Source organism: Chiroxiphia lanceolata, chromosome Z (assembly GCF_009829145.1).
Source record: "Chiroxiphia lanceolata isolate bChiLan1 chromosome Z, bChiLan1.pri, whole genome shotgun sequence".
Classification (NCBI taxonomy): domain Eukaryota; kingdom Metazoa; phylum Chordata; class Aves; order Passeriformes; family Pipridae; genus Chiroxiphia; species Chiroxiphia lanceolata.
This window is the reverse complement of record NC_045671.1, coordinates 61978343-62003156: the sequence shown is the minus strand read 5'-3', so window position 1 is coordinate 62003156 and position 24814 is coordinate 61978343. Positions and strand designations below refer to the sequence as shown.

Below are 24814 nucleotides of genomic sequence, written 5' to 3'. Positions count from 1 at the left end.
ATTCAAATCTGGGGTTAGCTTAACAGTTCATTTTCCTGACAGTCATAATTTGCAGACATGACTGTGGTACTTTTCCTTTTATCTCTATTCTGAAGCAGGAACAGCTATGCTCACACCTACATTGGAAGTAAAGGGTGTGATTAAAAGCGAGTAAAGTGTATCCCTCAGACACAGTTGGTTTGTAGATCATTGCTGAGGAAAAACCCACCATCACTATGACAGCAGTTTTTCAGGTAACCATCATCTCATCTAGTCTCTTCCCTAGACTCAATTTATGTCTTCTGCAGCATTTCAAAGCAATCTGCCAGGCACCAGCACGAAGGACTTGCCAAATACCTTAGAAAACAAACAACCACCTTCCCTCCCACCCCAACCAAACAAACACAAAAGGATTTCTTGGCAGTAGAGACTGCCAAGGGATTAATAATACAGAGGCTACCTCAGGATCCCATGCACATATAGGATTACCAATTACCTGGGAGTGATCATGGCTTCAAATCATATGTACCTACAAGTTTTAGCAAAAATTACCTGTTCCTCTCCTCTGGCTTAGCTACTACAATGCTTTCTCAACATTTTTTTTCCTGTTGTAAAAACAAAATAAAGGCAAACCACTCCCGTGTTACTTTTGGCAGAGACTGTACTTCTAAGCAAGCATGACACTGTATTATGAAACGATAAAGCTGCAACTTCACTTCCTTACGCAATACTATTAACTCCTGGAAGAAGGTCAAAGATTGTAGGTGAGTAGTCATTGCTCTGCTACAAGACTTGGCCACACTGCACTTTGTAACAAGGTTGTAATTCCAACAGAGGTTCAAAAGAGCAAGTTCATATGGGCCGGTGAGAAGGGAAGCAGTACCTTCACTAAAACAGGTCTGCTGCCCTTCAGCTCTCAGAAATTGCACATACAGTGAGACTCTCTAGAACTATAAGAAAAAAGAAGCAAGTCCATAGATAGGAAGGAAGATGGGATTGAGTGCACTACCAGCAAGTTCACATATGACACCAAGGTGGGTGGGAGTTGATTTACTGGAGAGTAGAAAAGCTCTGCAGAGGGGTCTGGACAGGCTGGATCGATGGGCCAAGGCTAATTGTATGAGGTTCTACAAGGCCAAGTGCTGGGTCCTGCCAGGGGGGTCACAACAACCCCAGGCAGCACTACAGGCTGGGTGAGAAAGAGTGTCTGGAAAGCTGCCCAGTAGAAAAGGACCTGGGAGTGCTGGTTGACAGCAGCTGAACATGAGCCAGCAGCGTGCCCAGGTGGCCAAGAAGGCCAATGGTATCCTGGCCTGGATCAGAAATACAAGCAATACAGTATGGCCAGCAGGACTTTGGAAATGATCATTCACCTGCACTGGTGAGGCTGCACCTCAAATCCTGTGTCCAGTTCTGGGCCCCTCACTTCAAGAAAGACACAGGTGCTGGAGCAAGTCCAGGGAAGGACAGTGGAGCTGGTGAAGAGTCTGGAGAGTAAGTCACATGAGAAGCAGCTGAGGGAGCTGGGGTTGTTCAGCCTGGAGAAAAGGAGGCTCAAGGGAGACCTTATCACTCTCTACAACTACCTGAAAGGGGACTGTAGCCAGGTGGGGGTTAATCTCTTCTCCCAGGTAACAAGTGACAGGACAGGAGTAGAGGAAATGGCCTCAAGCTGTGCCAAGGGAGGCTCAGATCAGATACTATGAAAGTTTTTTTCATAGAAAGGGTTGTAAAGCATTGAAATAGGCTGCTCAGGGAAGTGGTGGAATCACCATCCCTGAAAGTGTTCAAAAAACATGCGGATATGGCAGTTGAGGACATGGTTTACTTGTGAACATAGTGGTTGTGCTGGGTTGACAGTTGGACTCGATCCTAAAGCTCTTTTTCAATTTTAGCAATTCTGTGGGACACTGCAGGAGATGTGAACTGACAAATCAAGCTGAAGCTTCTTGATGGGCCAGCTGTGCTTCCCTGGTCACTGCACAGCACTCATAAGATTCTTTCAAGCACTCTTTTTACTTCTCCCTTGCTTAAAATGTTGATACAGGCCAAACACATGTTGCAACATCAGTAAATGTAAAATTTCATCAAAGCACTAGAGACATACTGCAGCACAGTTTCACTTCTTGAATTTGCAGCAACACCCCTTTGCAGCATAAGCATCTCTTGCAGTGTTGTGTAATAAGTGCAGTCAGAAGGGAAATGACAAACATGCTTTCAAGCATCAGCCATCCCTCTGAGGGTCCCTCCTGAATTTCTGTAATATTGCAAGGACAGATTGATCCTTGAACAAGTTCCTGCTCGTAACATGCACAACCAACTTCTCCCTCAAGACAGAAACTTGCTGCTCCAGCCCACTTAGCATACACAAGACATACTTGTTATCTGTTACCACTCCAAGAAATCTGCAGTATTAAGGAGACTGAGATTGATAAATCTCAGCACATGAGGAAAAAAAAAAAGAGGGATGTCAAGGAGAGTCAAAGGAGCTGGAGTGGAAAAGTGGCAGCACAGAGAAGTGATCAGCACAGCATCTGGAAAATGGGACCTGAGGACCTCCCTGCTGCTGCAGCATACATAAGCGGAGCATGATACTTTACTCTTGTATTCCACCCTGACCATGGCAGGAGGGTTGGAACTAGATGATCTTTCAGGTCCCTTCCAACCCAAATAATTTTATGATTCTCTGATAATGTGCATTGTACCAAGTGTTGAGCAGATCCTTCCTAGCTCTGAAGTCACAAGTAGGCATTCTACAAGGGTAAAAATATAGTATAGCTTCAGCAGTTTGTGATATGAGTATTTTAAGAATTGGGAAAGTGTTTTACTTTTGTAAGTACATGATACAGTGTAGTCCAAGCAGCCACCTCTAACAGAAACGAATCAGGGCCTCTCCTTCAGGCAAGAAACATGCAAGCACATTTGCCACAGACAGCAGATTTTTTGTCAATTAAAAATGATTCAAAAATCATTTGGGAACATTTTCAACCTGCCAAATAAAATGTGACATTTGATGTGGCTGTATAGTTACACAGCGTCAATCTGATTCATCTCCATACTTCACAATAATTTTTCTCAGTATGGTGTTCAGATGTTAGCAAAGTAACAGCTGATAAGAGATCATCAAGTTCTTCTGGCTGCAGTACCTCCAGCAGCATTGCTGTCTCAGTAATGCCTTAAACAGCAGCATCCAAGGTAATTCCTGATGTGAGCAAATACACTATTTTATTTCTCTGTAATGTAGCCCTTCAGTCTGAATTATTTAAAATTATTAAAATAACATCAAACTCAGTAGTTCAGGACAGTAAATTTTACAGCAGTGGTCACTATCCAGGAAAGAGCAAATGCATCCTGCCGACTTTGCTTTCCCGCTGTGACCAATGTGGTAATAAATAGTTAGACAACTCCTGTTCTTCCAGTGACACATACACACAAATTTTGAACAAGTTCTCCTTCCTCTGCTTGAATGGAAGCGCCTGTTTATATCACAGCAGTAAACAGGCATAGATGGCTTTTTCTTTTTTTGGCAGGTAGGGGGAGAATGGGGTGGTGAAGCGCTGTAGTAGGAAGGTATGTAATAAGTATAGAACCGCACTTCCTTCATTTTAATATGATTTCAGACCGGTACAAAGACACTTCCCGCCGCAGCCTGGAGCTGCTGCACTCCAGCTCCTCAGCCCCGCCACAGAACCCCACATGAACGCCCAAGTGCCCTCTCGCCCTGCCCCATCGCCCGCGGGGCCCGCGGGGCCGCACCGCACCTCCCTCACCGACCACAGCCGCCATTTCCCAGCTCCCGTCCCCCCGAGAGCCCGAGGAGCCCCTTCTCGGCCGTGCCCGCCTGCCCTGGGGGTGCTCGCCCACCTTTCAGACCACAGTACAGGAGCGCTCGCCCCTCACCGGGCAGGAGCCGAGATCACAGCCCGTGCCAGCCGCCGGAAGGCGGGGCGCGGCAGGCCGCGGCAGCCCGTGAGGGGGCGGCCGCCATCAGGCGCCGCCTCTAACGGCCGGGGCGTTCGGCGCCAAAATTCGATCGTGCTGGGCGGCGGGAGCGGCTGCGGCGGGTGGCGAGCGAGGCCCCGGGATCGGCGAGCGGCCCCGGGATCGCGGAGCGGCCCCGGCGGTGGGCGAGTGAGGCACTGGGATCGGGGAGGGGAGCGGAGCTGCCCGCGGCACGGGGGGCTCGCTGGATCGGGGTCCCGAGTGGGCCGCGGGGCAGCGCGATGCCGGCAGCAGGGACCGGGATGGGGCTGTGGTGGGTCCGTGCTCTCTGTGCCTCAGAGCCGGGGCTGCCGCTTTCCTGGGATTCATCCCTCGGGGGCGGTGGGGCTAAGCAGATATAGCAGTCCTGCAGGCGGGAAATGGGGGCTCCGCTTCTGCTGTGTTCTGAAACACCCGGGGCTTTGCTTCCCCTTCGCTGGCTGGCGGCCAGCTTGGTGAAAAACCGGGGTTTTGCCACCAGTCTTCATACAAGTGTCGTGGTAAGCTTTGTGTGAAGTCACGTCTCTTAGAAATGCTGAAGTACAGGTTATTGTTGGGATGCTACCTGGACCTGAGGTCCACTTGTCATTTCTCGTCTTATAAATGCATGATGTTTTTGTTGTGAAAATCATGTGTTCTTACCATTTTCTCACACGTGTAACTGTTTGTTTGGCATGCAGTATGATTATTCTTTTTTTCTTTTATTCTTTGAAATATATAAGATCATAATCCAGATACCTTTCTTTGTGCTACTCGGAGGAATACTTTGCCTGGTCCCTTAGGACCATAGAGAAGATGTACATCAAGTCAATTGTTCTGGAAGGATTTAAATCCTATGCTCAAAGGACGGAAGTTAATGACTTTGACCCATTATTCAATGCCATTACTGGCTTCAATGGTAGTGGCAAGTCCAATATCTTGGACTCTATCTGTTTCGTGTTGGGAATCAACAATCTGTCACAGGTAAAGGGATGGGGCATTTACGAAACGTCTTTCTTCTGTTAGCAGCATTTTGTATTACTATAACGAGTAATCTCCGATGGGAGATCTGAAGTGGTGCTTCTTGAAAATATAGTTTTATTTACTTGGATTTTTCATTACATAAAATTGGGTGTCTGACATTCTTTCTCATTCTTACTCTAAGGTAAGAATTCAGTGGACTACAGTCGTGAACAGTATGTGGCTTAGAACAATAGACTAAAAATACCCATTTAAAAGGTAGCAATCTCAAGCTGAAGGTCTCTTGCAGCAAAAGGCACTGACTTGTTTATTTGTAAATAAATTTTTTCAGTTCTGGGTTGGGTCTTAACATTTGGCCATCTGGTTCATAAGAAAAAATTAAAAAGCTGGTTTTCGTGCAATGCCTGCTATTTAAGAGACGATATATCAGCTTTATTCTCATAAAAAAATTGACAGTTCTGACGTCAGTTTGAATCTCTGTCTTTGGATGCTTTTTTGATTTCCCTTCTTTTCCACCCTCTGCCTTCCCCCAGATGTAGACAAATCCAGGAACACTTTCGGAAGCATTTCCCTGTGAACTGCGTTATGAATAATAAGTGCTGGTTAAATAAATGTGCTGGTGACTGGCTTTTTTTTAACATCTGTTCAGTGTTTGTCAGGAACCTCATGCAGAAACAATTAGCTAACTAAAACTAGACTGCCACACTCTGCTTGTGGTTTTAGAATAATAGCACCTTGCAGCTCCCATGTATCAGTTCACATGAACTCTTAAATATGCAGCTAGATCTTCATTTTTTTCATTCATTTCTCCAAAACCTACAGTAGTACACTGAAGCTGTGAAATTAATTCTTTCAAAAAAGTATTTATTTGTTCCATGGATTTAGGTGCGAGCTTCCAACTTGCAAGATCTAGTTTATAAAAGTGGGCAAGCTGGAATTACAAAGGCGGTTGTGTCTATTAGCTTTGATAATTCGGACAAGAGTCAGAGTCCACTGGGATTTGAAGCTAATGATGAGATTGTCGTGACTAGGCAGGTGAGTCTTTAATATCTGTATTGTTTAGTAACCTAAATACATTTTTGCCATGCTCAACAGAGTGACTGGTCAAGGAAAAAAAAAGGATATTTTTTGAAGTCCTTGAGTTTCTGCAATTACACAGTGTCCTTGGCACAAACTGCAGGAGTAGGTCCAGTGTACTAGACAAAAATGTTCGTAACGCAAGTTCTAATTTTCTATTTAGTATTTTGTTTTTGCTTCTGCTTTTGTATCTTCCTCTTAATATCTGAACTGAGTGTTAAGTTTGATCTCCAAGAACCAAGGAACCTTTATTTTTCTGATGAAGATGTTGGAGTTTTGGTTTGGGTGTTTTTTTTGTTTTGTTGTTTTTTTAAAGTAGTGTTTTTGGAAATTTTCTTGTAGTATTGTCCTCAATGATTAATCTTTCTTTTGTTTCAGTTAAATATTTTACATGCCTCTTCAGTCAAACAAGATGTATTTTGAGATAGATCTGTGTAGTGCACACATATATGTGTACACAAAGATGTAATACGGATGATTTGCTCAGATTTTTTTATTCTTTGTTACAGTTTATATCCTCACAATATTACGTAATTTTTGAACCACTGAAAGTTTCTTCAATTTCTTTTCTTTCTCCAGGTTGTCATTGGAGGTAGAAGTAAGTATCTTATCAATGGTACAAATGCTACCAGCAATCGTGTGCAGGATCTCTTCTGTTCCGTTGGACTCAATGTCAATAATCCTCACTTCCTCATTATGCAGGTATTGTGTGCATCTTTATAAAATCCAGAAAGAACTTGCACTAAATTTGAGGCAGGATAGATAGTGGGAGAACAGTTGATTTCCTAATTGAAGCAATATCTTATTGAGTAAAAATGAAGTGTCTGTTATGATTTCTAGTACAGCAGTTTGACCCTAAAACACACTGGTGGCACACTGTTAGCAAGGTTTTCTGAAATATATTCCAATTTTATTTTCTTTTTTTTCTCTTTAACAGATATGTGTTTCTTTTATTATTATGCTGAAATTACAGAGATTTTATTTCCTATTACATGTGTTCCATATTAGACAGTATTTTGAGTGAAATTGATATATGTGCCTTCTTAAGTAACAATTAATGAAAGAATGCTGGCTAATTGAAAAGTCTCTTATAAACATCAACATAGGGACTAGGCAGATCCCTGAAATATTTGCAAGGAATAATAAAACAGATCAGGATTTACTCAGTCAAATGTAACTGTCCCAAACTGAATGGGGGGCTGGGATATGGCGACAGTTGTGTACATATTCTGCTTCTCCCCAGTTATATATGAGCTACATCTCCAAAAGAACCGGTTTGTGATTAGGAACTTATTCAACATCAGCAACTCAGTAAGACTTTAGAACAAACTGTGCTTTACTCCTTTAAGTTGTAATCAGGAATGTGGAGGACGAGCCTAAAATACCTGTGAGGACCATTTCAAGCTTGCTAACTGAAAGTGTGACTTATTTGAACTTTGGATAACAAAACAATTCAGTAAACTACATTATTCTTATAGTAAAAAAAAAAAGTGTTTGAACTTAAAATTCAACAGTTTTGGGATTTGGAGTTTTGGTTTTTCTTGTTACTACTGCATGGTACACAAACACTGTTCTTGTTTTGTCTTTCTCTCACCAGGGACAAATTACCAAAGTTCTAAATATGAAGCCGCCAGAGGTAGGAAAGTTGTGGGAGTTTTTTTTGTCTGAAGCTTTATTGAATTGTTTTGAATTACAAGAATCCATATTTTGGGAAGGGGACAACAAAAATAAAGGTGTTGGAAGGAGATGGGATGTTTCTTCTTATGCTAGATTTGTTCAACTCAGTTGGACATCTCATTTTTGTTGCATTGCTCTATTTTAGATTTTAGCTATGATTGAGGAAGCAGCTGGTACTAGGCTGTATGAAAGCAAGAGAAATGCTGTCCAGAAAACCATAGAGAAGAAGGAAGCCAAACTGAAAAGCATTGAAACGGTACTACATTTTAGAAAGTATACTTTCTTTCATATTTGTTAAAGATAACTGAATAATTAGTTTAGTGTGTTTTTTAAGTTGTTGAATATTTCATTTCTGCACCTGGAACTAGATAGTCATGCTTACACATGTTTAGAGTTTTAAAAAAAAAAAACCAGAATACAAATGTTCTGTTTTATGTTTCAGGTCTTGAATGAGGAGATCAATCCGAATTTAGAGAAACTGAGACAGGTATGGAAAAATTAAAAGTGAGGTAAAGTAGGTCTTTCAAGTGCTGAAAAAATGCTTTCAGCTGCCCTGAACCAGTACGTGTTGGCTAAAACAGTAGTATGTTTTCAAGCTTTGTAGAATCTTCTGATAGAGAAATGTTATTGTCTTTCCAAATACAGAGAATGTGACATTCAGGACTTCCAAGAAGTCCTAGAGAGAAATGTAGGGAGAAGGAAGAAAACAAAAGAACTAGATAAAATTAGAAGATAAAAACATGTCTTAGTTCTTAAAAAAACTGGGTCAAGTGATATTTCTGCTGTGCAGTCAATTATATTAAGATGGAGAATCCTTTTTCTTACCTAAAAATACTAATGTTTAGAAGTGCTTAGAAGATTTCTATAACAGTCATATGTATCCTTATTTTCCTTCAAATTTTAGAATGTTTTGGGGTTTTTTTTTTTGGTCTTTTCAGGGACGAGCAGCCTATCTAGAACACCAGAAATTAGTACGAGAAGCAGAACATTTAAACCGCTATTGTATAGCTTATCAGTTTCTTCTAGCTGAAGAAACAAAGGAATCCTCCAGTGCTATGTTAAAGGAAATGAAGGCTAATGTGGAGAAGCTTCAGGAATCAAAGGCTGAAATTGAACAGACAGTAAGAAAACTTAATGAAGACATAGTGGAGATGGAAAAGGAGAAGGATAAGGTAAGTGCGAACAGTCATGCTCATCTGAATACTTGAATACAAAGAATCTTATGACATGGGAATAATATTTACAGATAATATACCCTTGAATTTTTATCTTCTTCTGGTGGGTTGCTTAGATTATGCACTATTCATTGTTGTTCTTGGCCATTGTCTAGAAGACATAGTTTTAAAGTTTTGTCTGAAATGCTTTACTTCCAATTGCTGTATATGAAAAATAACCAAAGCATAGAAACTTTGCCCTCATGTTTCCACCTGTGCATTCGATGGTAAGTTTTGCCAGACATTTTTTTCTCTCTTTTTGTTTATGTCTCAAAGAAAAAGAAAAGTAAGGAAGCTTTTGTTCAAAAGAAATCAGTATTGACTTCAATTTTGGAGGCGGTAAATTTGGTTAGATACAATGGCACATAGGGTCTTTGGATGTCTAAATCCAACTTCTGTGAAGGGACAGTGTCCCATCATATGGAGTGATGTGGGTCTTCAACTGTAGCTTCAAGTTAGGTTGAATTTCACGGGCAAGAGATATTCTGACCTGTTTCTATTGAAGTCTGACTGTGCGCTTGGTCAGATCTCCTCCTACGTAAAGCTGTGAACAGAAGACAAAATATTACAGGTACGGCATCAGTCTCAGAGGCTAAATTAACTTTCCTTTGTTACTGATTGTAGAAAGTTGGAGATGTTCTTCGTGCACTGGAAGCTACTCTTTCAGAAAATCAAAGAGTTAATACCAAAGCACGAAGTGCCCTTGATCTCAAGAAGCAAAACTTAAAAAGTGAAGAAATTAAGTGCAATGAACTGGTAACACGTATGCGGAAGGTAAGCTATTTGTATATAATTTTCTTTACATGCTAAATTAATTCAGACTGTGGGTACAGCTGGTTTTTCTTGCCTGTTACAGTAAGAAAAATCCTGTGATGGGTAAAAAGTACATCAGAAAAGCAGAAACAAATGTTAAGGACACTGTTTAATTTGTGCAGTGTAAGGTTGTAGGTTCCCATTAGAAATGGACATGATGGAGATACAAAACAAGTGCAATAGAAAGTTCTCAACCCTTTATTAACCTGAGGAGAGATCCCTATAACTTCAAATTATTATGCTGTCTGGACATACGTTACTCTTAAAATTAAATGAGAAATTTCTACCTTGCGTATTTCCGACAGTTGATGTTTTTTATACAAGAGAAGCGCTGAAGATCACTTTTTAGATATTGGGAAGAAAGAGATACTTCTCCTAGTTAGTGGGCAGTTGTCATCACTTCCTGTATTTATCTGTAGATCTTTAGTGCACTCATGGGACAAGTACACATTTGAAAACATGCAAAGACATATTGTAAGATTACAAAATTTGACAAAGGTCATAGAAATGTAGTTGAAACTACTTGTAGCTCCTCATCTACATATGAATTTCAAGTTAATGGACTTGGATTTTCTTTTCCTTTTTTGTTTTTGTTCTTTGTTTTGCTGAAGGATTCTAAAGCATTGGTGTCAAAGGAGCAAGAGCTTAAGAAGAAAGAGAAAGAACTAAATGCTTTACAGGAAGAAAGTGAAAAAGATGCAGATGCTTTATCTAGAGCACAAAAACATTTTAATGCTCTATCTGCTGGTGTATCCAACAATAACAATGGGGAAGAAGCTTCTCTTTCTGAGCAGATGATGATCTGCAAAAATGAAATTAGCAAAGCAGTAACGGATACTAAACAGGTAAGAATAAAAGCTCTGCCTGTCTCAGACTTGTCTTCATGCTTCTTCTGAACATTGACTGAAAACTAACTGACACATGCTTGAAAGGTCGATGAAAAGAGACACAGATATCTATGCCAGATATTTTACATTTTAGCATATACGTTAAGGTAACTTCTTGATAAAATATAAACAAAATATCCTTGCATGGGAAAAAGCTGTAACATTGCTCTGAGGAAGTACAGAAACTGGCATTTGAGATATAAAGGGGGAGTCACTGCACTCAAATGGTTGATGGTATTTGATACAAAAAAATAAGATTACTGTCCATGATACATGTTCATACGAAGAGATTTCTGCAGTTAAACTTAATGGAATCAAAATAAAGATGCCTGAGACTGTCAATGGAGAGTTTAGAAGAAACTTTTGTCCTCAGCTAAATTGTGTGCTAGTCACACGACTTAATGCCATTTCTTTTGTCTCAAGATAGGAAACCTCTGCTGGGATAGTTCTAGCAGTGGAATTTAAATTTTCAAAGTTGAAAGTGTACCTTCCTTGTCTCAATTCAGGAAAAATTCCTCTGTAGAAAGTAATAAGAAAGGACTAGCCGTATCCCAGATTATTTTGCTTTGTTTCTTCTCAGGATCTATTCATGTGCTAATTTTACCACAGCTAAATACAGGATCTATGTTTTTATTTCCAAATAACCTGTGCCGTTATTTTCAAAAGCCACGGGTTCTTTTTGGCATATCTGCAACCAGTGGAAAACTTTACAGATTTTTTAGTGCAAGCGTTCTAAATCTGCACCTGCAAGATTGTCTTTGAAGATCTGCTTCCACATTTGCTTACTCCTTACAGGCTCAAATGAAGTTGAATTATGCACGAAAAGAATTAAAGACAAGAGAAACTGAAGTTAAAAAGATCGATAAAGGCTACACAAAAGACCAGAACGCATTTGAAGCAGTTGAAAAAATGAAAAAAACCCTGGAGAACCAAATGAAGGAGCTGAACTATACAGGTCTGTACGGACTTCTGGTGCATAATTTTGAGGGAATCTGAAAAGTAGTATAGAAGTGTCGTGAGTTGACCTTGACTGGATGCCGGATACCCATTAAAGCTGCTCTATCAATCCCCCTCCTCAACTAGACAGAGGAGAGAATATATAGCAAAAGGCTTGTGGGTTGACATAAGGACTGGGGGAGATCCCTTGGCAATTACTGTCACAAGCAAAACAGACTTGATTTGGGGAAATCGATTTAACTTATTTTCCCGGGTTCTGTTTCATTCCTGAGTTTCTGTACCTCCTCTCTGTGAGCATTGCAGGGGGACAGGGAATGGAGGCTGCAGTCAGTTCATCATATTTTGTCCCTGTTGCTCCCTCCTCCTCAGCGGGAGGATTCGCACCCTTTCCCTGCTCCACTTTGGGGACGCTCCCATGGGAAACAGTCCTCCACTTCTCCAACTTGAATCCTTCTCATGGACCAGTTCTTCACAAAGAAGACTCTGCATGGGTCCCTCCCATGAGGTGCAATCCTTCAGGAACAGACCACTCCAGCATGAGACCCCCATGGGGTCACAAGTCCTGCCAGCAAACCTGCTCCACTGTGGGCTTCCCATGGGGTCATGGCCTCCTTCAGGCATCCACCTGCTCCAGCGTGGGGTTCTCCACAGGCTGCAGATGGATTCACTCCTCCGTGAACCTCCGTGGGCTGTAGCAGGACAACCTGCTTCACCATGGTCTGCACCATGGGCTACAGGGGAATCTCAGCTCTGGCACTTGGAGCACTTCCTCCCTGTCCTTCACTGGTCTTGGTGTCTTCAGGGCTGTTCCTCTCACATATTCTCACTCTTCTCTCTGGCTGCTGCAGATTGATTTGGGTCTTTTTCCCCTTCTATAATATGTTATCCCAGAGGTGCTACCACTACTAGTGATGGTCTTGGCCTTGGCCAGCAGTGAATCCATCTTGGATCTGACTGGTGGACACAGAAGAGAAGGAAAATAAAAGCATTTAACTCTGCTTCCCATCAGGAATCAGGAGGCAACATCCAACCACTTCCTGAGAAGTAGGACCTCAGTATACATAGGGGCTCTTTGAAAGACAAAGGCTTTAATAATGGATGCTCCCTCCCCCCTTCCTTTCTCTTAACTTTTACTGCTGGGCACACCTTTATATACTCTGGAATATCCCTTGGATCCCATATCCTGGCTATGTCCTCTCCAAGCCTCTTGCCCACCGCCAGCCTACTGGCTTTTGGAAGAGGGGTTGGAGCGACAGCCAGCACCACTCAGCAAAGGCCAAAACACTGGTGTTATACCAGCTACTACTTTCTGCTGGAAATACAAAGTACAGCTTTATGTGGCTGCTGTGGGAAATATTAATTCCATCCCACTCAGACCCAATGCAGGAGGGAAATGAAAACCCAAGTATTCTGTTTTCATGCACAAAGAAATTTATCTGGTCAAAACTCTGCAAACTCTTACCTTCCGCAGAAAGTAGCTTAAAATAATTTGATTTTATAAACTTTAGGCCAAGCATTTTCAAGTTGGATGGAAAATTTAAATTCTAGCAAAAATTTACATGAATAAAGTGACCAGTGTCCCTGTTCAGTCCTGGTTTTTCTCACCTAAAAGACTTCTTAAAGTTTGTTTCTCATGCCAGATAAAGTATGTTCCAGACACTACTCAAAACTCAACTGATATTCCAGAATGCCATTTAGAGAAGCACATTACACTTTAAACATTTTTTTTTTGCATGTTTGGTATTGTGATGGTGTTAATTTGTCTAAACTGAAAATTTACAAAGAACTTTAGAAAGTCTTTGAATTAAATATTCGCTACATATGTGTAGATTAAACAGTGTAGGTTACCAGTTTTTAAGCTGACAGATTTTCTGTACTCTGGATGTATGCCTACTGCCTGTGTTCAACTCTGAAGAAGAGAAAGAAGCAGCCCTTCCAGCAAAGAAAAAGGCATTGACTTCTGATATCAGCCGGCTGAGAGAATTGCATGAAGGTTTAATGGCAAAGTTTCCGCATCTACAGTTTGAGTACAAGTAAGATCTCTGCGTGATCCTGAACATTATGTGGAAGTGCTTTTTGGGGCCTTTTGTGCATGGCTCATGGGACTTAGCAGATAATTCCACCAATGGCTTAGATGTTGCTTTCCTGTTAGTGCCAGTGAATAATGACTGTCTTACCTGTGCTGCAAAGTGAAGGGGGAGGCGGGGCGGAAAGTCAGGAAATGTTACGGTCTTACCAAAGTCACTAGAACTTAGAAGTTTTGTCTGATGGTTAACTTCAGTAGCTAAAGCCATAGAATCCAAGGGTCTAAACTGCAAAAATGTATAATCCTTACTTCCAGAGTCCTGCCTGTGGACCTCTGTGGAGGTCAACGTTGCCACCTGTCTCCACTAATCAAATACCTGTATCCCAAGGTTTATGTGTTTATGTAATAGTCAGGATGAACATACTCCCATAGCTGTGATAATAAGAGAACCTATTGGAAAAATCAGTTGAAAACTGTGTGAACAAATCATAGTAAAATCAGGAAGAACATTTATTTAATGACTACATAACTAACTCCTCATTGGCAAATCTCTTGCCCTGAATTATTTAATTTAACCACTTTCTGTGTGTTTGGTTTTCTTTTCTAATAGAATTTAGAATTTCCTACACAAGTATAATAAGCATCACAAGTTTTAAATATAATATTTTTTAAGATGTGTGGGAGAAAACCAAGATGATTATTATAATATATATTTATTTTCAGACATCCAGAAAAAAATTGGAATCCAAGCCATGTGAAAGGCCTTGTTGTGACTCTTATAATTGTGAAAGATCTATCTAAAGCAAAAGCCCTGGAGGCAGTGGCTGGAGGGAAACTCTATAATGTTATTGTGAACACAGAGGTAAATTTATTGCCTTAGTACAAGAACTCTGGATTTTGAGATGTGGGTTTGTGGTTCAGGGCTGGCAAGCATGTGCATTGTTACTGAATGCTTAGGAGGGGGTTTGGACCACCTACATGTTTAAATTGGGTCAAGAGTGTCATGCATAGTTAGTGGCAACAATGTATTCTTTTTCGAATGCCCTGTTGTCTGTCTTTACAAAATCAGTTGTGTATTCAGTTATGCTTTGTAACTCTTTTTCATTTGAGGTGACTGGCAAAAAGCTTTTAGAAAAGGGTGAACTAAAGCATCGATACACCGTCATTCCACTAAACAAAATTTCAGCCAGGTGTGTTCCACCAGAGACGGTCAAATTGGCCCAAAGCTTGGTATGTGGATAATACACTATTTACACTATATTGCTTGTGTCCTGTTTTCATTTTGTTTCTGTGTTGAAAACATGAGCTTCTTAATGGTTTTACTAATAAGAATTTTTATAGGGTTTGAGAGCATATTGACTTTTTTTCTTTTATATCCTTTCAGCTATGCAATTTTTAAATGTGTATTAATTATTTCACTAGTAACTGAAATAGTTTTAAAGTGTAGTGATGCTTTTAGAAAGTGTTTTTATCAAAAAAAGACAAAAATTGAGTTTGAAAATTCTTATAACTTGAGGCATACTAACTGGATTCCATTTTATTTCTAGGTTGGTCATGATAACTTGCATTTAGCCCTTGCTGCAGTTGCATATGAATCTGAACTGCAGAAAGCAATGGAATATGTCTTTGGGACAACACTGATCTGTAATAACATGGATAATGCTAAGAAAGTGACCTTTGACAAAAGGATAATGACAAGAAGTGTTACTCTTGATGGAGATGTGTTTGACCCCCAAGGCACTCTGCATGGAGGTAATTGCTGGTTTTATTCCTATATTAATATCGTGTATCTGTTAAAGTGTTTACTGCTCTGCATGCTTTTTGTAAAAATGAACAGTAACTTTTTGTGTAGACTCATACTGGGAATGATATCATCTGTTTAAACTAAGATTGTCTTGAGCTGAAATAACATTAATTAGATTAAGAAAAAATAATGGAGAACTATTTGCATAAAGTAATTTAGATTTTAAATATTTAAATCCTGGTTGTATAATCCTCTTGGAAGGAGAAGTGCTTTATATTCAAGCACTTTTTTAAGTAATTCATAATGGATTTGAGATAATTTCATAGATTATGAAAAGTTAGTTCTTTGCACAAGACATGCACGTGTGGTATTCAAAGCCTGCAGAACTAAGTTTTGTAACAGAGGAGACAGTTTTTCTTCATGAGAACTCCTTACTTTAGCCTAGCTGATGTATCTGTTTTGCAACTAAAATAAATCACCAACCTGCATCATTAACGTTTAGAATTTGCTATTACCAGTGGTGAATCCACTAGTCTAATTCTTATTAGCCTGGCTTTTTTTTTTTTTTCACTGAACAGGTGCGTCCTCACAGGCTGTACCAATATTATCTAAACTTCAAGAAATGAAAGATATTGAAGCAGAACTCAAGACAAAGGAATCTGAACTTGAGGCTGTAGAGAATGAGTTGGCAAGCTTGAAGAAGGTTGCTGAAAAGTAAGGTTTGCACTATAAAATGTGTATCATTTCTCTTATGTGACTGAGTAAATTTAGTATAAAGAAGTGTTTTGGGAGGCCACAGGGTGTGTTGAGATTGGAGAAATACGGAGAAAATTATTCCCTTTCTCCCTCCTGCCGCAGTTTAATTTGTAAGTTCAGCAATCAAAAGGAAATTTAGCTTATAGATAACATATGTAAGAAAACTTTGTTTTGAGTAATACAGGGGGAAAAAAAGGTATACGTTGATGTCTACTTTAAATCATTTGCAGTTTTCTAAAGTCATGAAGTCCACTGAAGAATGGATCTGTTCAACCATATTAACAGCCATACAGAATTCCAGTTTGTGATATCTCTTACTTTTCTTGCAAGAAAATGTAAAGATGCTAAAAAGGAGTATTACTGTTTAATGATTTAAATTATGTAATTTTAAATATATTTGATTTTCAACTACTCAATTACTGAACATCTTTTTAAAAGATCAAATAGAAAAATGTGTTAGTTCTGCAGAATGCCATGAGAAGGTAGTGTTGCATACTATGCTATCTACCAGCTGGATTTATTTTTAAAAATTGTTTTGAGTTGCAATAGACTTCCAGAAATATAGCCAAAAGGAAAAAAAGGACTTCTGCTTTTAGATATTTTTTCTTTAATGTTTCAGCCTAGCATCTGTCATAATGCTGGTTTCAAAAACAGTGATCTCTGAATTGCAGTTGTTTTTGATATGTCTGATTGGGGCTACATAGCAGGAGTTACATATATGATAACTTGCATATCTACAAACCTCACAATTGCTATTATAGGAATTAAATCAGACTTTTATTCCTTTAAGTGTATTTGTCCTACTGTCATCATTATATCTCACATTAGAATGGGAATATAGGTATTTATCCACTTCAACTTTGGAAGGGAGATGCTGTGTACCCCTCAATACAGGAGTGTGTCACTGCTGTCTTCAAAGGTACCGTCAACTGAAGCAGCAATGGGAGGTGAAGTCTGAGGAAGCAGAGCTGCTGCAAAAGAAGCTCCATCAAAGTGCTTATCACAAACAAGAGGAAGAGCTGCTTGCCCTGAAGAAAACCATTGGTGACAAATGTGTTCTTACTCTTTTAATTGAAAATCAATTGCTGAGAGTGAGATGGATATCAAGCTGTTTGAATTTGCTTAGTAAGAAAGTGTTGAGAAGAAGTAGTGTTCGTATAGCTAAGGAAAAATGTAAAAGCACAAAATGCAGCAACCAGTAAAACGTAAAGACAAAAATGGACAGAAGCGATACATATGTAGACATAGTATTCTAGGAGTAAGGTATCTTGTTAGGTAGCCATCTGATTAATTACTTCTTGATCATGCAATTTGGCATATGCTTGTCCCTGTAAAAAAAAAAAAAAAAAGAAAAGAAAAAAGGCATATTTTCATTAATTTTAATGGCTGGTTGTCTGTTTGGTTCCCTACCAAGAACTAGTAACAACAGCACACTGTCTTAGGATAATTAGTGAAATATCTGACTTCAGTAACTAGTGAATTTACAATTTTTTTTTTGTTGAGGGCAAAGACAGATTAATTTCAGTTGGAGTTTAGGATGTAAATTTAAAGATGAAAACGGTGCCCACTCTCACTACTGTACTTCTTGATTCAGCGGAGTGTGAAGAGACATTAAACAAAACTGAAGAGAGCAAAAAGAAAGCAGAAGACAAATACAGGGAATTAGAGAAAAAAATGAAAAATGCAGAAGCAGAATGTATAGAAGAACGGAAAAATGCTGAGCAGGCATTTGCTGTTGCCAAGAAAAACGCAGATGCTTCAAGCAAAAAAATAAAAGATATGCAACAGGTAAAACTTCACCTTTGTTGGCAGTTTTCTCAATGATAAAGTGGTTGCAGAAATCAGAAAGTTTGATTCTCCTGAGGTTTTAATACTGTCAGTTCTGAGACTTAATATACTACTCTGTAGTCACTGACATAGGAATTGCTGAGGTTTTTTGTTTGTGGGTTTTTGGTGGGGTTTTTTTGTGAGATTGTCCCCTTGCTGAAGAACGAGTGCTATTAATCTTCTACAGCATTTGCTACATCAAACTGAATCTTAATTCTTTCCATTTAAATATATCTGCCATAAATTGGAAAACATCTCTTCAGGAAGTCCAAGCTTTAGTTCTGGAACTTGAAGAGCTGAAACAAGAACAGGCTTCCTGTGAACACCAGATAGCAGCTGCAGAGGAAGCAATCAAATCCTACAAGGAGCAAATTGATGCTATGGCAGCTGAGGTGGCTAAGACAGAGGTAAATGTGAATACTGTGTTTCATTATCCATTTTGATGTTACTGAAGGTGTGATCCCCTAAAGCTCACACTATAATGTATATTTTGCTCTTCAGATTTGCTTACCAGCACTCAATCTGCCCAGGCAGTTATTTTTTTGCTTGGTTTTCACATGTGAATTTTTTCTACTTGCTGTGTCTGTTCTAGTAAGGGTCTAACACCAGCCTTTGTAAGAGCCTAAAAAACACCTGTTTGATTTGCTTTTCAGGAATCTGTAGAGAAATCACAGAAGGAGCTGGCCAAGGAAAAGGAAGTAATCGCGTTACATGATAATGCAATTAAAGACAAATCTGCAGAGATGCTAAAATACAGAGAACAAAATAATGAATTACATATTAAGATTAAAGAATTAGAACATGACATCATCAAATGTCAACAAGAGGCTGCTGATGCTGCTGCCAAGGTATTTCAGAATTGTACTTTTCTTTCCATCCTGTGGCCAGGAGTGGTTACTTCCCTTGCCACGTGCAAAGGAACTTTTTCTTAAGCACTATCATATTTGCAATCCTTGATGTAAAAAGTTTTATCCCAGGAAGAGGGAGTGAAAATTGTACATTGTAACAGAGCTTATCTGTAGGGCCTAACAGAGAGTAGATCACAGTGAGAAGGTGATCACTAAGAACAATCTAACTGTATGGACAAATTAGGTAACTAATTACAGAGGGCAATTCCAAGATTTAGTGACATTAGTGTAGTCCAGATATAGAGAAAAAAGTGTTTCAATTAAGTAAGATATATATGAAAGCTACCTTAAAATCTTGGTTTGTGTACAGTCAAGGAAATTACCTGAAACAATGTAAAGATATGTGTTGAGAGAATCTTAGATGATGCAGGACATATTGCTGCAGGCCTGTTTGCACAATCCAGCCTGCGTGCTGGACTGGGGGGATCTGTGTCCTTGAGCAGCAGATATGAAAAAGCTGCATAGAGGTAAACAAGAGAAGAGGATGTTATCCAGGGTGTGAGAAACCTGAAGGGGGGAGGGCCTGAAAAGGTCAGAGTGCGTGCCTTGGCTAGGAGAGGGAATAAAGTTATAGATAGAGCATGTGAACCCTGTAGGACCCTTGATAATGTGTGTATTTTTTGGAATAAAGCAGAGCATTGACTGTACCTCTATGAGGATGTGTCTTTGACTCTGGAACTCCTTTTACATCTTCTCGTTTTAGATATGCACCTGTGTGCTGCATTGGGATAGAAGAATTAATGTTGTAGAGTAATTTTAGCATGTTGATTTTTTTTTTTGTGTGTGTTTTCTTCTTTTATTCTCGCCATTTGAGAAGGGTTTGGGGAAGGCCTCAACATATCTTCTTGTTTACAGATGAACAAAATGCTGATAGAGCACAAGTGGATAGCTTCAGAAAGACCATTCTTTCGTCAGCCAAACACAGCCTATGATTTCGAAAGTGGTGATCCTAAAGAAGCATTTCAAAGGCTGCAGAAATTGCAGGAGCGTGTAGACAAGCTGGGAAAAAATGTGGACGCAAGAGCTATGAACGTGCTCTCTGACACAGAGGAGAGGGTAAACATTTCTGTACTTTAGCCTAAAAAGATTGTGTAGGTTGGGTATAGGTTATACACATATATATATAACACAGCTTTGTTTTCACATGCTCTGTTTCTGAACACACCAAAAACTAGACCTTCATGAGATAGCAGGAAATCTTTTGCTGGATCTTTTATACTAATCTTACATTTTTGAACTGTTCAGTTGCACACCAGTTTTATAGGTTATTCATAGTCTTGACTCTGGATGGTAAAAAGAATTATTTTATTACTTCCTATCCCAGTCCATCCTAAGCTGCAGTGTTAGGCAAGCTTTGTGGTATCTATTAGAGTATCTGAGAACTATATACTGTCATAAAAGTTGCAGATCAAAAAATTATTCATCTTCAAGCATGATAGCTTGAAGGTGTTCCAGAGTTATCTCAAACTAATCTGTATCTTCAGGCTATTCCAGGATTGTCTCAAAACTGCCCACTGACTCACACTTCAACTTTTCTGGTACTGTTTCCTCCTATCAGCCTCCAGAAGCATGCTTTCTTCTATGGAAAAGCAAATTACAATTAACGAAACACAATTAACTTGGAAGTGCAATTTTCAAAGTAATGTTGGCCTTCCCCTTTGCTGATTGTTGAAAATTCTGATGCTTTAATTTGCAAATAATATCACCAGATTTACCTCCTTCATGCAGCTAAATGAATACACTGGATTTCAATCTCATGTTTAATGACTATTTCATAGTTAAAAAATGACATGGTAAAGCTGTAAGAGTGGCACAAAATTTATTTTAGCACAAAGTTCATTAAAATCAATCTTTTCTTCTCATTTCTTTAGTACAATGACTTAATGAAGAAAAAAAGAGTTGTAGAGAGTGACAAGTTAAAAATTCTTGCAGTTATTGAAGAGCTTGACCAGAAGAAAAATGAAACTTTAGATATTGCTTGGAAAAAGGTATGAAACTTGAAATCTGATCTTCACGTTTTAGCAGAACATCCGATTTGGTTTAGATTACTGTTTTGTGTATTTCCATGGAGAAAGAGTCTCTTTTCAGAATTAATGTCCCTTGCCTAGTATTTAAATTACAAAACAACCACTTCATTTCTCCTGTTTAATCTCACTTTTGAGAATAAGACATTCTCTGAGAATTGTAATGATCCAGTTAAACCTGCAAAACTACTTTACCATTCTCTTTTAGTGCCCACAAAAATTTAAGGTAAGTTACACTACTGGCCTGCTGAAATACAGGGATTTCTTTTTTTTTTTTTTTTTTTTATCTTAAAGCAATATTTCATCAAAGTTAAAATCTTCTGATTCCCTGTAGCCCCCTACAGTGTGGGGCTGTGGACCTGGGGTACTGTTCCAGTTGCTGACAGGATACTTAATGTTGGGTTAGAGCAACATCTGATTTATGTTTCTGTTACCTAAGCACTCTACCTTCTTACTAGTTCTCTCATATAATGAACTATAAAAAAGTATAAAATTTTCTCTTTCTACATGGGAAGCTTTTGACACATTCTTTTCCACTGTACCAGAAGAACTTGTACTTTTTGGCCTTTGAGAAAATCAATTTTATCTAAGTTTGAATTACACACAGACAAAGTATTGGTTTTAATTATTACTGCCTGTACTCAATATATCACTGACAAAATGGTGCCTTTTCATTTCAAAAATCTTGTTTGGGAAAAATTGGTGAACTCTATTCCAAAGCATCACGGGTGGTGGAATAAGTGTGTTTACAGATACATTCCTTAACCTTGAAAGTTTTAATCTGCATTTACAAAGTTGCATCTCATCCAATACCTGGGCATTGCTTAAGCAAACCTGGGAAGAATAAGAGTGGGGAGGATGCCAGCATGTACCTCTTACATGGTGATTATACTTTTACTAGTCCTTTAATTAACTGGGAGAAATCACAGTTTACCAGTTTATAAAACTGTGTTAAGGCATAACTGTTTCCCTGGCTGATAGCATAAAGAAGCCTTCCCATACTTCTGTCATTTGATCCTTCTAAAATGCTTAGTGTGAGGTGTCATATATCCTTTGGTGTTGCTTCTCTTTTCAGTACAGAAAAAATAAGATTCTGTATGCTAGTATTTTCTCACTATCCTGTATCTCCTAATCTTCAAGACATGAGTTATTGGGTTAAACTGGGCAAGATGTCTTGAGCTTTGTGCAGCTTTTACCATTTTTGCTCTTTGGGCTCTTGATTCAAAGCACGTTCATACATCTTCTGTGGTCTGACTTCCAGGTGAATGAAGACTTTGGTTCAATTTTCTCAACACTCCTGCCAGGAGCCAAAGCTATGCTGGTAGCCACTAAAACCAACAATGTCTTGGATGGTATGGAGTTCAAAGTTGCCTTAGGAAACACCTGGAAGGAAAACTTAACAGAACTTAGTGGAGGACAAAGGTTGGTGAATATATTTGTTTTCTGTTGTGGTTGTGTATATAATTGATACATCTAACTAATTATAGTTCTGAAAAGCAAAAAAAAATTAATCTTTTCCCTTGTCAAGTTAGGGACTCTTCCTCCTCCCAAACTGACTCAGTATTGGAAGCACTATTCATTCTGACTTAGAACAATGCATTACTTGGCATAAAATAACAAACAAGATTTTACTCCATGAAGAAGTGACAAAACAAATGAGTTGAGTAGTGAGAAAACTGCAGTTAACTCTAGGTAGTACTGATATAGTGTTGAATTAAGTGCTCCTCTCTTTGAACTGTAATCTTAAAAATCTATATAGACAAGATTTACCCCAGTATAAAAGTAGTGTCGTGGCAACAGTTTTCATCTCCAGTGACTACAGCTACTGTGTAGGGCTTGTGCTGCTTTGCAAGGAAAAATATCTAACAAATTGAAAAGCAGAAGCAGAATTTTGGAAGAGGTGAGACAGATACAGAACTTTCTAAGGACAGAACACTTCAAGAACTGTACACTGAAAAACATCTTTGCAAAACTCAGAATTGAAAATAGACATTTCTGACAGAATACTTCACATTTTGAAATGGGAAGCTGTCATTCCATTGAGAAAGCATTTTAGAATCATGGAATTGTTTAGGTTGGAAAAGCTCTCTAAGATCATAAAGTCCAACTATTAACTTAACACTGCCAGACTGACCACTAAGCCATGTCCCTAAGCACCACATCCATACATCTTCAAAATCCCTCCATGGATGATGACTCAATCACTTTCTTGCACAGCCTGTTCCAATGCTTGATAAACATTTCAGTGAAGAAATTTTTCCCAATATCTAATCTACACCTCCCCTGGGTGCAGCTTGAGGCCATTTCCACTTATTCTGTCACTTTTTTCCTGGGAGAAGAGACCAACCCCCACCTGGCTACAACCTCCTTTCAGGTAGTTGTAGAGGGCAATAAGGTCTCCCCTGAGCCTCCTTTTCTCCAGGCTACCTAACAACCCCACTACCTGCTCCTCACAGGACTTGTGCTCCTGCCCCTTCATCACCTTCACTGCCTTTCAACCACTGCTTTCGTAAGCCAAAGCCTTTCAGACAAGAGAGTAAATCATAACTTTCTTTTCTCCATCCCAGATCGTTGGTGGCCTTATCCTTGATTTTAGCCATGCTCCTCTTCAGGCCTGCCCCAGTGTACATCTTGGATGAAGTGGATGCAGCCCTTGATCTCTCTCATACCCAAAATATTGGGATGATGCTTCAAACTCATTTCAGACGCTCCCAGGTATGATCTTGAAACTACTGTGGTCAGAGAATGGTTTGGGTTGGAAGGGACCTTGAAGATCATCTAGTTCAACCCCCCTGCCATGGGCCCAGACAGCTTCCACCGGACCAGATTGCTCCGAGCTCCAATCCTTATTTTCAGAGGCAGTCTGCCACTGAGGACTCTGAGCTGTTCTGTTCACCTGTTTTATTCCAGGAATGTGTGTTGCATTTCTGAGTTGTTTCAACTGGAAGTTACACTGATGATATGGCAATGGTGAAACCTCAACGTTTTAATGTAAGCTGTTGCTGCAGTGGTTAGAAGACAGGTAGTAATAGGAAAGATTTTTTATCAGTTTGAGGCATGATCCACATCCTGAATTCTTTTTTCCTAGAGTTCTTTAACCTGAGGTAAAAAATATTTCATGCTGACCTTAGTAAAATAAGCCAGGCACTAGTGGAAAGAATCTCTGTATCACTGTGACCTATACACAAAAAAAAAGGTAGTACACGTCTCTATTTGGTGTTAAGACCTTTTCAAATTATCAGAGAAAGGAGGGGAACATTTGTTACCAGCATTGTAAAATGATTTGAACAGTACCTTTTGACTATGAAAGATCCTGCATTCTTACAAAATTAGTGGCAACATTTTTTTTCCAGTGTCTGATGCACCATAAATGGGTATCCAGGGTTGTGGACTGTATCCCAGGCCAAGCACTGGGATAGGGACAGGGATGCATGTTACTAGCTGCAGAAAATGTCTGGCCTGTGGGTCTGCGGGGCCTTGGTTACATTTAGAATATTCTCTTAAGAATTACCACCAAGTTTCTAGCCAAATAAAGTAAAAGGACTTCTCTCTTTAGAGGCCTTTTCCATTGTTGCTTAAAGTCTTTATTTGGATGGCAGCATTTACTTCAAGCTTTTCTGTTTCCTTTTAGTTTATTGTGGTGTCCTTGAAGGATGGAATGTTCAGCAATGCAAATGTCCTCTATAAGACCAGGTTTTTGGATGGAGTATCCACTATCACAAGATACAGTCAGTTTCAAAGAAGACCTGTTAGGTCTCCTGACAAAAAATCCAAGAGAACATGTAGGAACTCTGAGACACCACCAGCAAAACGGAGAAACAATGACCCTCAACTTGTGGAATGAGCTCCTTAAGTGTTTTGTCTTACTTTGAAAAGGCTTTTTAAAAAGCTCTTTTAAAATTTCAAACATTAAAATTATAACATTCCTTAGTGTCTTAACTGTACTATTTTGAATAAAGGTTTGAATAAAGCTGTCTGTACTAT

General features: G+C 39.3%; 3 protein-coding genes across 7 annotated transcripts in view; 1 reads left to right on the top strand and 2 right to left on the bottom strand.

Annotated features, from left to right (window-relative positions):
* PTGR1 (prostaglandin reductase 1) overlaps positions 1–3987 on the bottom strand; it is an 18757-nt gene extending 14770 nt beyond the window's left edge. For 3 of the 4 annotated variants that reach the window (XM_032676624.1, XM_032676626.1, XM_032676627.1), the window contains exon 1: positions 3821–3949. The gene's annotated coding sequence lies outside the window, so the exon portion shown is untranslated. Of the gene's footprint in view, positions 1–3820 lie in introns of all 4 variants that reach the window. The other variant, XM_032676625.1, reaches the window with a different exon arrangement.
* On the top strand, positions 3743–24814 carry SMC2 (structural maintenance of chromosomes 2). Of its 2 annotated transcripts, none has more exons than XM_032676622.1 (25): positions 3743–4110; positions 4683–4923; positions 5806–5955; positions 6577–6699; positions 7595–7633; positions 7820–7930; positions 8117–8161; positions 8613–8846; positions 9513–9662; positions 10313–10546; positions 11384–11543; positions 13461–13578; positions 14295–14433; positions 14682–14801; positions 15119–15323; positions 15894–16029; positions 16991–17115; positions 17666–17859; positions 18162–18305; positions 18552–18746; positions 19662–19862; positions 20678–20794; positions 22092–22252; positions 23398–23545; positions 24462–24814. In XM_032676622.1, the coding sequence occupies exons 2-25, from the start codon at positions 4756–4758 to the stop codon at positions 24672–24674; spliced, it is 3630 nt and encodes a 1209-aa protein (XP_032532513.1). In that variant the 5' UTR covers positions 3743–4110; positions 4683–4755; the 3' UTR covers positions 24675–24814. The 2 variants fall into 2 exon arrangements, with proteins under 2 accessions (XP_032532513.1, XP_032532514.1); XM_032676623.1 differs by lacking the exon at positions 3743–4110 and adding an exon at positions 4189–4238.
* On the bottom strand, positions 3967–4290 carry LOC116781106 (predicted GPI-anchored protein 58). The gene has a single exon (XM_032676707.1). The coding sequence runs from the start codon at positions 4288–4290 to the stop codon at positions 3967–3969; it is 324 nt and encodes a 107-aa protein (XP_032532598.1).

What these genes read in the sequence shown, in the direction of transcription:
- LOC116781106 (XM_032676707.1), bottom strand. Translation starts at nt 4,290, where the DNA reads ATGAATCCCAGGAAAGCGGCAGCCCCGGCTCTGAGGCACAGAGAGCAC.
- SMC2 (XM_032676622.1), top strand. Translation starts at nt 4,756, where the DNA reads ATGTACATCAAGTCAATTGTTCTGGAAGGATTTAAATCCTATGCTCAA. An exon ending in TGGAAAAGGAGAAGGATAAG is followed by an intron (nt 8,847 to 9,512) that starts GTAAGTGCGAAC and finishes TACTGATTGTAG; the next exon opens with AAAGTTGGAGATGTTCTTCG. An exon ending in TGCCCTGAAGAAAACCATTG is followed by an intron (nt 17,116 to 17,665) that starts GTGACAAATGTG and finishes TTCTTGATTCAG; the next exon opens with CGGAGTGTGAAGAGACATTA.